The sequence below is a fragment of the Salvelinus fontinalis genome, chromosome 35, assembly GCF_029448725.1.
Source record: "Salvelinus fontinalis isolate EN_2023a chromosome 35, ASM2944872v1, whole genome shotgun sequence".
NCBI classification, from domain to species: Eukaryota; Metazoa; Chordata; class Actinopteri; order Salmoniformes; family Salmonidae; genus Salvelinus; species Salvelinus fontinalis.
Window position 1 is genome coordinate 40,811,159 of NC_074699.1, and position 12,373 is coordinate 40,823,531.

A 12,373-nucleotide genomic window follows, 5' to 3' on the forward strand; every position below is an offset into this window, starting at 1 on the left:
GACTACATTTAAGACATTCTATTGAAAAGGTAATCTCACCATTTTGTAAACTACTTGCTGTCCCTCACTGGATATACGTTTTTTTTATTTGCTATGTAATGTATATGCTAAATTCATTTGCAGATTGCACAGGTAAAAATGTAAGTGGTTTACTGATCCAATCACCAATCCATAGTTTAGATTTTGCCAACATATAGCCTACGTCTACAATCCTGAATTCCGCATGACTCCACGCCCTGTTTTCCGGGGACCCACATAGAATTCCAGCCCTTCCACGCTGCTATTACGTTCCGTCCGCGAGCAGAAGCTGGCTGCGGTGTCGTTTTTTCCGATCAGTCGGACCTTGATCAATCTTTTCAACTGTCCTTGTTCTCCAGGTTTTACGCATTTGATTGCAATTGGAATAGCTTGGATTCGTGTGTGACTGTCGATTTCACATATTTTTTCGACCGAATTGGCTCTGAAGCAATGGATTGACTTCAGTTTTCCTTCAACCCCTCCACCAAGTTGAGAAAACAGTCTAACCTGCGGTCTCTCCATACTTCGAGCTCACAAGCCAGCTACATGTTTCATCTGGACAGTTTCAAAAGTAGCTGGTACCGGATGTTTTTAAAAATTTCGTAGGTGAAACATTGAAGTTCTTCGTTTGTCTCGGAAGTGTATGGAAATAGGTGGCAGAGGATTTTAAACACGGATTTTCTCCGGGGTTCTTGAAGCCTGCAAACATTTATTTTTGAAAAGTGATGGCGGAGCGGGGAGCAAGGTTGCTCCTCTCTCTCCTCTGTCTCACCTTTCTTTACCCGGCGACCACCGTGTCAAGACATGCCGAAAAAGGTAAGCGTTACATTAGCTAATCAATTGGCTACTTTAATCATTTGTTGGTATTACAATGTAACGTGTTTCAGCTTTTGTTGTGAGTTTCTGTATCGCGTGTACAACAGCTCGAGCTACTAGGTCCTGCAATGCACTACTAGTAACCGACATGGAGCATTGACTTGTAGCTTCTAGACATCTGCAGGCTACGCAAGCTAATTAGTCAGATGAATTTCAGTCAACTAAGGGCCAATGTTTTTGAACCATTTGATTGTTAGGAGTACTTTTCAGACCACAACACGAACATACAGGTGGTAAATGAAATGCGGTTGTTTGAGCCATTTCAAGTGTTTATTGTATTTATTTGTTTGACCTTTTAGCTATTATGTCTGGATTTGGCTCCCACGTCACGTTTGTCTCTACGGTCATAATTGACAGATTCATTTATTATGCACTGATTTAAAAACTCGGCTAGATACATGTATGGAAATATTTGTCTGTTTTATATTTGTCTTGTCTCAAATCGACATTTTGTTGCATTGCATTAGCACAGGTTCAGGTTGCTCTCTCTCTCCTCAAAATCATTACAGTCTCGTAATTAATTGCAACGGGTGGCAAGAACCCGGCTCTATAACCACAAATGAATGACTCTCATTTGGGTTTACTGTCAAGCAATAAGCTAGCATCATCAGTCCGCCAGACATCTCATTACCTGGGCGTCAATACACGTTTGGCTGATGGATAGAAAGTACACAATTTATACCCCCCTTTTTTGTTAATTGGCTATAGTAGAGTAGCTACTGCAATACGCAATTTTAATTCAGTCTCGTGAAGGCTACATATGTTTGTGGTGACTTCAACTTTAGTAGTTTGTGTGATTTTCATTGTCAAAATGAATGTTGATGAAATAATAAACGTAGGTAACGTCTTGACCCTATGTTTCCTGCTTTATAATAGGGAATCTGATAGCCAATACATTCCAAGGACTATGAGCGACTGCGACACATTGAATAGTTATAATGGATATTAACACACTGCACATGTTGGAGTGCACACAACACATGGCCGCCTTTATCACATGCTTGGTCTTAGCAAATTCACACCCCTGATAGCCCTGGAAGAGATGAGACGATGTATTTATTTTCAAGCCCTCTGCCGACTATGTTGAAGACTGGAAAATAATAAACAGTTGAGCAATAGAACAGTCAGTATGACATTTTTCCCACAAATCCAGTAAAATGTGAAGTTGTTTTTTAGGGGGAAAATGCAGACTAGCTCTCTTTTTAAAGGTTCGCCTCCGTTAAAAGAATGCATGTGAAGTGAACAGCCTTAGTGGAGAGACGGGCCTCTGCTGGCTGTGTTGTGCTCTCTCTTGTGTCAGGAGGCTGATGAAAGAGTCTCTCCTGCATGAAAAGCCCTCTGCAGCGGTGAAGGGGAGTGGGGGGAAAAACCTAGGCTTTGCTGGAGATCAGTACAAAAGGGAGAGATGGGGGTAGGGTGGAACTGGCCTGACTCTGTCTGGAAAGTAATAAAACCAGGAGATTAAGGGGTGCAGGGAGTATCCTTTGGGAGCTCTGATTGATTCCAGGGAATTGGACTGAGACCTACACACAGGGAGAGAGTCTCAAATTACTAATTGTGGGGTCCCCCTTTCTGAAAATCTGTTTATTCGAAACACATTTCACTGAGGTCTCATGTCTTTTGCGAGTAGGTCCACAGATATAACTCGTCTATCAAAGTTGTGGATTTGCAGTGCTAGCTCAAAGGAGATTTAATGTTTCTTCATTCGGTTCCAGCCGCCTCTTGGAATGGGCATACTCATTGATTTTTTTTTTTGTCCTACTAAAGAATTCAATCTTCACCCACACATAGGAGTAGAGTTCTTCAACATAGCTGCTATCCTATGCCCCGCCCCATAGCGGTTTAAAGTTTGTCTTTGTAAACAGCTCCTTTTATCTGCCTGTCAGGAGTGTAAAATCCATTTACGTTCCATTTTAGCTCCATAATCCTGCTGGGAGGGAATTGTGTGCTAATTGTCTCCCCGTGGACAATGCAAATAACTTAGTGAAATGTGTAAACATTTGGCAACCCCCCCTTCTGCTCCCACAAACCACTCTCCAGGGTTGTATCCCCTCTCAGACCACCTCGGCTGCAGGCCTGCAGAGAGACTTAAAAACAACATCCATTTTCTGTGACGCTCCTAGGATTCTTCTGAGGGCTAAACCACTAAGAACCACATTTTCTCCATTTATGTGTTCATGGGAGTTTAAAAGTATGTGAATTTTAATATTTCATTGTCTTTATGTGCACTAGGATTTATTGGATGCAACACTTGGCACTATTTCTTGTATTTTTTATATATTTTGTTCCCTTAGTATAAAGGCAATGCCTGTGCACGCTACACTACATTAATGATTCATTTCAAATAAAGGTGTAAATAGAAAACCTGCTGTTAAATGGAAATGGACTTTGGCTGCTCAAATGACCCTTGAGATGATCGGATGAGGCCTTCCCTCCAACTCCTACTGTTGTCACACTGGCATTGATTTCAATAGAGACCTCCCTCGCCTGCTGTCTTTCCTATATATCATCATGTCACACTGGCATCGATTTCAATAGAGACCTCCCTCGCCTGCTGTCTTTCCTATATATCATCTTGTCACACTGGCATCGATTTCAATAGAGACCTTCCTCACCTGCTGTGTTTCCTGTATATCATCTTGTCATACTGGCATCCATTTCAATAGAGACCTCCCTCACCTGCTGGGTTTCCTATATATCATCTAGTCATACTGGCATCCATTTCAATAGAGACCTCCCTCACCTGCTGGGTTTCCTATATATCATCTTGTCATACTGGCATCCATTTCAATAGAGACCTCCCTCACCTGCTGTGTTTCCTGTATATCATCTTGTCACACTGGCATCCATTTCAATAGAGACCTTCCTCACCTGCTGTGTTTCCTATATATCATCTAGTCATACTGGCATCCATTTCAATAGAGACCTTCCTCACCTTCTGTGTTTCCTATATATCATCTTGTCACACTGGCATCGATTTCAATAGAGACCTCCCTCGCCTGCTGTCTTTCCTATATATCATCTTGTCACACTGGCATCCATTTCAATAGAGACCTCCCTCGCCTGCTGTGTTTCCTATATATCATCTTGTCACACTGGCATCCATTTCAATAGAGACCTCCTTCACCTGCTGTGTTTCCTATATATCATCTTGTCACACTGGCATCCATTTCAATAGCGACCTCCCTCGCCTGCTGTGTTTCCTATATATCATCTAGTCATACTGGCATCCATTTCAATAGAGACCTTCCTCACCTGCTGTGTTTCCTATATATCATCTTGTCACACTGGCATCCATTTCAATAGAGACCTCCCTCGCCTGCTGTCTTTCCTATATATCATCTTGTCACACTGGCATCCATTTCAATAGAGACCTCCCTCACCTGCTGTGTTTCCTATATATCATCTTGTCACACTGGCATCCATTTCAATAGCGACCTCCCTCGCCTGCTGTGTTTCCTATATATCATCTAGTCATACTGGCATCCATTTCAATAGAGACCTTCCTCACCTGCTGTGTTTCCTATATATCATCTTGTCACACTGGCATCCATTTCAATAGAGACCTCCCTCGCCTGCTGTGTTTCCTATATATCATCTTGTCACACTGGCATCCATTTCAATAGAGACCTCCCTCACCTGCTGTGTTTCCTATATATCATCTTGTCACACTGGCATCCATTTCAATAGAGACCTTCCTCACCTGCTGTGTTTCCTATATATCATCTAGTCATACTGGCATCCATTTCAATAGAGACCTTCCTCACTTTCTGTGTTTCCTATATATCATCTTGTCACACTGGCATCCATTTCAATAGAGACCTCCCTCACCTGCTGTGTTTCCTATATATCATCTTGTCACACTGGCATCCATTCCAATAGAGACCTCCCTCACCTGCTGTGTTTCCTATATATCATCTAGTCATACTGGCATCCATTTCAATAGAGACCTTCCTCACCTTCTGTGTTTCCTGTATTTCACACAGTTTATGGATAATTTTTTTTGTGGGATATAATTGCTCAAAAAGTCCTAATGACCCCTTTCCACTGAGAATCGGATAATTGCACGCTTTGGCAAGTGTTTGATTCATCTGGTCGGCTAATGACACCCTCCCTCATTAGGAGATACTGATGATGTCCTATGGCCAGGGCTGGGGGGGGGGGGGGGTTGGGCGTGGCGCCGCTCAGTCTCCTCTTCAGTGGAGTTGGGAACGGAAAGATCAGTAGATGGATTCAAATACTCAACATGACTGTGCGCTAGCTGTGCTAATTGCTGCATTAGTACATTAGCAATGCGGTGAACTTTTTTGCAGTGATCATTTTCAGTATGTTGTTGTCAACATAACCTACTGGTGAAATGGCATCCAGGGGTTATTGTCGTAATTTACAGGAACTACTGCAGCAGTTTATTTGTAGTTGGCAGGAAGCTAGAAAGATCAATATGCCTTGATAATGGCGTTTCATCTGCAATGGTATCTTTTTTTGAAGGCGGGTAAATATATAACCACCAGCTGTGCCTGCTTTGCTTTCAAGTGGCTTCTGTATTAATCCAAATAGACTATTAGCCCTTTTTTGCTAACTGCCTAATGTGCAAATTAGATGTTGTAAACAAAACCTAAATTGAGTCTTGATTGTGAGAGTTGTATTCTGATTGGATGACATTACACACAACCAACTGTCAGATTGGATGCTTATCATAGTTCTCTGATTGCTATGCTTTTGTCACTATGTTGATTGTTTCCACCAACAAAATGAATAAATAGTAGTGCTCTGGGGTGCAGCCATGGATGCACCATGTATTTCCCCCCTATTTAATTCACTGTGGGACGTGCCAGCAAAGGCTCAGATTCATCGATGGGTTACTTCTAGAAACACAACACCCATTCATTACCCAGCACAGCCTACAGGCCAGTCCATAAGACACTCCCTCTTGGTACTGGGTGTATTTTAAAACAATGGTTACATATAAGCAAGATTTACAATATTAGAAGATAATTTTTGCCAGCAGTCATTGTACTGTGTGAATGACATTTGTGTCTATGCTTTGAAAGCTACTCCACAGTGTAGCCAGCGTTGCTATAGAAATGTGAACAGACTGCAGACATGGCAGAGCCCCCCTCATCAACACCGCCACAGAGAAAGTACATGCCTTGGAACCTACATTGTTTGATGACTTCAGTTTCCCACATGAAACATTTTTCTTCAGCTATTGGTCTTGCTCTTGAACATCTGCGGACTGTACTGATGTAACCTAGTAGGGTTCAGCGGTATCCAGATGTTCACACCTTTTCTGTGCCGTACCGGGGTATACGGTATTACTGAATGTGCACGTCATTTTTTTTGTATATATATAGAAGAGCAAAACAATTTAGGCAACAGGGATCTTGATCCAGGAGAGGATTGAGTGTCTCTGCTGTAACCAAGAAGCTTGATCTTGACGCTATTGAAAATCATTCCTTCGGTATTTCGAATACCCCCGGTAAACAGTATATCGCCCAAGCATGTAACCTAGGCCTGCTCCATGTAACCTAGGCCTGCTCCATGTAACCTAGGCCTGCTCCATGTAACCTAGGCCTGCTCCATGTAACCTAGTCCTGCTCCATGTAACCTAGTCCTGCTCCATGTAACCTAGTCCTGCTCCATGTAACCTAGGCCTGCTCCATGTAACCTAGGCCTGCTCCATGTAACCTAGGCGCTCAGACAACAATTTTGTCTGTCCGCGTTGACCTCCCTCTTCCAAGAGAGCCAAACTACAAAATCAAGCCCCTTCAGAAGGCATTGTTTCTACTCTGAATGTTCCGTGTTACTCAACAAAGTGCTTGTCATCTCTTTTGATTAGGGTGATGAGCAGTGAGGCCTGCCGGTCGGTTGGAGACCGAGAGAGAAGGCTGTTGTGTGTGGAGAGAAGCCAGACTTCTCCCTGCTCCTAGGCCCAGACCAGATCATTGACATGGCTTTGCTATACCCCTGCTGAGATGAAAGGGTTTCTCTGTCTGAGCTGTGGTCTCGTTCTACTGTGGCACAGCACACAGTGAAACATGGTTAGTGCATCGTTCTCCATCATCCACTGCCAGCGTGGCGCCAACTTATTCCCTTCTTTCCAAGGCCTGTTGTTCCTCCGATTCTGGTTGGCCTTTCAAAGTCCTTCAAAGGCTTTTGGAGCAAGCTATCGCTTTTAGCTCCAAATGCTAACTTTAGCCCTAATTACTCCAGGGCAAGCTAGCTAGAACATTATGTGCCTCTGTGTTGCTATTGTAGCTAATGGTCTCTGAGAGAACATGACATGTCTGTGTTTTTATCCGTTACTGTGCATTAAGGTTCAGTGCAGCCTGGCTTACAATGGTACCATTCCCTCTAGTGGCTGTAATTGTGGATCTTTCTATGGCTTTTGGATCAGAGGTATGTGGGATAGTGGCTGGCTATTGAAAACACAGGCTTTAAGGGTGAAATTGAAATGCTTATGGATATATTGGTGCAGTGTCTGATGGATACAGGAGAGATCCCACAGTCTACCCTCTCTGCTGTCAGAAGGGCATGCATTAGCACCATAGTAAATCTCTAGTGAAGTTATTGGAATAACAAGCATTAGCCTTTGTAGCACATTCATTCACTTTCTGTAATCTAGGTGTGATGCAAGACTGTAGTCACAGTCGTGATGGATGCTGTCATTTCATTCTTTGTTTATAAAGATACAAGGGGAGCCATGCATCCCGATGCCCCATTTGGTAAACAAAGCACACTCGACAACAGCAAAATGACTGCAGGAAATGGCTGTTATGCACATGAAGATGAGATACGTGCAGTGGCTACGGTTAGCAATGAGACTTTATAAAATAAAAAACATTTTGTCCCTCCGTACTCTGTGTTCATGCCAAACTTCATAAGCTTTGTGGGCTGTTCCAAATGCATCTTTCTGCAAACTCGGCAGGACTGCTAGGACAGTTTCCCCAAAATTTCCTCAACTTTTGGGTTCTGCCCGAGCTCCTGCCGTGGTGTCCCCTGCCAACGGTGGCAGCTGCAGAGGATTATGACACATGCAAGCTGTGCTAGTCAGCGAGGCTCGTCCTAACGAGAAACTAGGTCCTGTTTTACACAGAGCCCTCTTCCACAATGAGGAAAAAAAGGGGATTGTTCATGGATTTCTACTCTGCAAGTGCCGGAGGAGGCCTGGAAATCTGACCTTGAAGTTTTAAAGCAGATCTATTCTCTTTAGAAGATGAACAATAAACTGTGGAGTCCATCTTTTTGTTGTCGTGGTTCCAAAAACATGGTGTGGTATGATGCTGCTTTGTTCTGAATGCTTTTAAAGCATTTATACGGTTATTTCTCTACACAAGCGTCTCTCTTCTGTAGTGCTAGCATAGGCCTATGTGATAGTTACAATTCAGTCATGTTCTCCATTTTACAGTAAAAGGAAGACCGGAGGAAGATTTAAGGGTTAATCTGTTTGGGCTAGAGGGCAGCATTTTCACGTTCGGATGAAAAGCGTGCACAGAGTAAACTTCCCGCTGCTCAGGCCCAGATGCTAATATATGCATCTTATTTGTAGTATTGGATAGGAAACACTCTGAAGTTTCTAAAACTGTTTGAATGATGTCTGAGTATAACAGAACTCATATGGCAGGCGAAAACCTGAGAAAAATCCAAACAGGAAGTGGGAAATCTGAGGTTTGTAGTTTTTCAACTCATTACCTATCGAATATACAGTGTCTGTGGGGTCATATTGCACTTCCTAAGGCTTCCACTAGATGTTAACAGTCTTTATAACCTTGTTTGAGGCTTCTACTTTGAGTGTGGGCGAATGAGAGCTGATCGAGTAACAGGTCTGCCAGAGTGGCATGAGTTGATCACGTGCGCTCACGTGAGAGCGACCTGGAATCCATTGCAATTCTAAAGACAAAGGAATTCTCCGGTTGGAACATTATTGAAGATTTATGTTAACATCCTAAAGATTGATTCTACACATCGTTTGACATGTTTCTATGGACTGTAACGGAACTTTTTGACTTTGTCTGGACCTAATGATCGCGCGTCATGAATTTGGATTTGTGAACTCGAAGGCGCGAACAACAAGGATGTATTTGGACATAAATGATGGACTTTATCGAACTAAACAAACATTTATTGTGGCACTGGGAATCCTGGGAGTGCATTCTGATGAAGATCATCAAAGGTAAGTGAATATTTATAATGCTATTTCTGACTTCTGTTGACTCCGCAACATGTATCCGTATCTGTTTGGCTTGTTTTGGTCTCTGAGCACCGTACTCAGATTATTGCATGGTTTGCTTTTTCCGTAAAGCTTTTTTGAAATCTGACAAAACGGTTGCATTAAGGAGAAGTATATCTATAATTCTGTGCATAATACTTGTATCTTTGATAAGTTTATTATGAGTATTTCTGTAAATTGATGTGGCTCTGCAAATTCACGGGATGTTTTGGAGGCAAAGCCAAATGTAAACTGAGGTTTTGGATATAAATATGAACTTGATCTAACAAAACATACATGTATTGTGTAACATGTTGTCCTGGAAGTGTCATCTGATGAAGAATATCAAAGGTTAGTGTTTAATTTTTATCTCTTTCTGCTTTTTGTGACTCCTCTCTTTGGTTGGAAAATGGCTGTATGCTTTCTGTGACTAGGTGCTGACCTAACATAATGATATGTTGGGCTTTCGCCGAAAAGCCTTTTTGAATTCGGACACTGTGGTTGGATTAACGAGAAGTTTATTTTTAAAATGGTGTCTAATACTTGTATGTTTGAGAAATTTGAATTATGAGATTTCTGTTTGAATTTGGCGCCCTTCCGCTAGCGGAACCCCGTTCCCAGACAGGTTAACATGACAATGACAAACGTCTCCCTGGCAATTGTTTCATTACTTGAACACTTATCAATTGTAACTCTGGAGAACTTTTAATACCTTTTTTTTAAGGTTCTAAATATAATTATTGGCATCAAGCCTCTCTACATAAATTAAGGATGATTGTAATATTCTCCTGGAAACTATGATTTAATAACCTTAATTTGATTCCAATATACCTTCTGGAGTTTTCCACCCACAGCACGCACACGTGAATTTATCCTCCACTGTTTGTTGGATGCCATCCAGGTTATGAAGCATTAGCCTGAATGGGTTTTGGGAAGTGAGGTCATAAAAGGTACATGCATCAAAATGAATTCATCACTAGTAATTAGACCACTTGAACACGATCAAGCTTGCTCCTCCATTGATGTTTTATTGGCATGGGCATTCTACAATTTGGCCAGCCTATTTAACACCGACCCAGCTTGTCAGAATTTTTTTAATGGGTTTGCTGGCTTCTCTGTGTCTAAACAATACAAGGGCAGCCCCACAGCGACCTAGTTCGCTGACCAAATGAACTCATTGTTTTCTCTGAAACCTCCGTCTCCGTCTCTGCTCTTGATACACCAGTCATACCCAGTGGTGCTCGGCTTAACATAGTGTGCATGACTGAAATCCACCCCACACTCTCTGTACACCCCCCTCCACTCAAAGGAGCACTTCTTACGCTGGAGGGGTGTGGGGCCAGTCAGTTACAGAGGGAGGATTGTGATGGCTGCTTAAATAAACCCCCTGTCATCGTCTTGTGCCCAGCCTATGGCTTTTGGCAGCCTCGGATATGAAGAGGTGTGTGGTTGTGGGTATGTGTATGTGTGCCACCCGTTCTCGGATGAACAGCTGTTTTATCAGAGTTGCACGGCATTAAAAAAATGATTAGTTTACCTGGTCTAGCAGAAGGGTGGGCATAGAAATTAGTTTTGCATTTGACACAGCCATCAGCAGAGATTTATCTGGTTTAGTTCCCTAGAAGACTGTCAACTAACAGAATTGTGCCCTCAGAAAGGAGGGAAAGGCAAGCTTTGATTCTACCACTTTGATTCTACCAGTTTTTTAAATAGGAGAAGCCTCTTTTAGGCAGAGACAAAATTGTAGATTTGCAGGCAGCTGTGAATAACAAATGAGAGAGCTTGGTAGTTGTGTGGGTTGGGCATGTTGCTTTCAAACTGCTCTTAAAGAGCTAAAAGGTGTCTGTGTGTGTGCCGATTTTTAAATAGTTTACAAGAGCCACAGACATGAAACTTTGAGCCTCGACGTAGCGACTTGTCAAATGCGGAGGTGGATCACACTGGAGGGTAGAAACTCTTGACTCTCAGATAAACTACCTGAGAGAACTCTCCTTGCTTTCATGTCTAATTATAGTCTTTTAAGTAGTTAATGAGTCTCTGTGAATTTGGTGAGCAGGTCCCGCACCATTCCCTTTGAAGTAGCAATGGTTTCCGTCAGAAGTAAAAAAAAAATAAAAGTTTTACAAGTAAAGTGGTTAAGTCTTTGTAGTACAATTTCATCTTAACCGCCACCCATTTTGTCTCAAGTGGGTGTAGAACTATTTTAACTTTTGCAAGAAAGTATGTAGGCGTCAGAAATGTCAACTGCCTTGGCAGTTTAATTGTAAGTATTATTTTGGAACTAAAGTTAATCTGCATCCAAAGGACTGGCCGAACACTACATCAGTTATAGAGGTAGAGTTCTAGACCAGCGGTTCCCAACCTTTTCTGTTCCGGGGACCAACAAATCACTGTGCAGTTTTATTATTTTTTTTATTATATGTTGTCGGTCAAATTTAGTTAATTTTAGCAATGAATGTAAGGAATTATTATTTATAAACATTTTACATTGTGAAAAGCAATGTTAAATTGCTTATAATACTCCCAGCTGTTATTTTTAGTAGAGAAGGAAAAATGTAAAACAAATGAATTTGTGGGTCACCTGCAGTACCCCCGCGGACCACCGATGGTCAGGTTGGGAAGCACTGGTCTAGACCAGTTGCTTTTGGTTATGTGACTAATCGAGTTGCAGATGCTGATGAAGCCATTCCAGTGTCTACGTTGTTGTCAGCTTTGGTACACTGTCCCTTTAAATCTGCATCACGTCTCCCTGAGCCTCCCAGATTTTGTTGTGATTTCATTTGCTACCATGGCGACCCTGCAACTCCTCCTGGTTGTTTATATTAGCTTGTGTTCTGTGGGTAAATCCGGACAAGGAGGGATGTTCTGTTGTCTCCTGGAGCTCCCCTCCCCTTGTTTCTCTTCAACGTTGAGCTCAGCTAAAACTAACAGGTCCAGAGTGGTGGCAGAAAGGGCCAAATGACAGTCTGAACGTATTTAATGCGCTGTTATGTAATAGAATTGCCCGTCTTTAGTGACTCTTGCCTGGGCCTGAACTCATCAGAGCTGAATAGATCTGCCTGAACACCACTCACAGCAGGTTATTTAGCTTTTTAGTTCCTCTTTAGAAATAGTCAGTTGCACCTCTTTACTATAGAAATGGTTGATTTCGAGCTTTGCTATATGAATGAGCTGATGGTAATGGAACGCGATTGGGCTGGGTAACTCAAGACATTAACCTATGCATAAAATGTACAGCTTTGACTGAGGTGCTGACTCGGTGTATTGCCA

General features: G+C 42.3%; 1 protein-coding gene across 14 annotated transcripts in view; it reads left to right on the top strand.

Annotated features, from left to right (window-relative positions):
• Positions 1 to 248: 248 nt before the first annotated feature.
• The window catches only part of LOC129834874 (neogenin-like), a 249,315-nt gene continuing 237,190 nt past the window's right edge, over positions 249 to 12,373 (top strand). For 8 of the 14 annotated variants that reach the window (XM_055900212.1, XM_055900218.1, XM_055900213.1 and 5 more), the window contains exon 1: positions 249 to 834. In XM_055900212.1, the coding sequence (XP_055756187.1) occupies positions 744 to 834 (91 nt within the window). In that variant the 5' untranslated portion in view covers positions 249 to 743. The remainder of the gene's footprint in view (positions 835 to 12,373) is intronic. The other 6 variants (XM_055900222.1, XM_055900225.1, XM_055900224.1 and 3 more) reach the window with 1 other exon arrangement.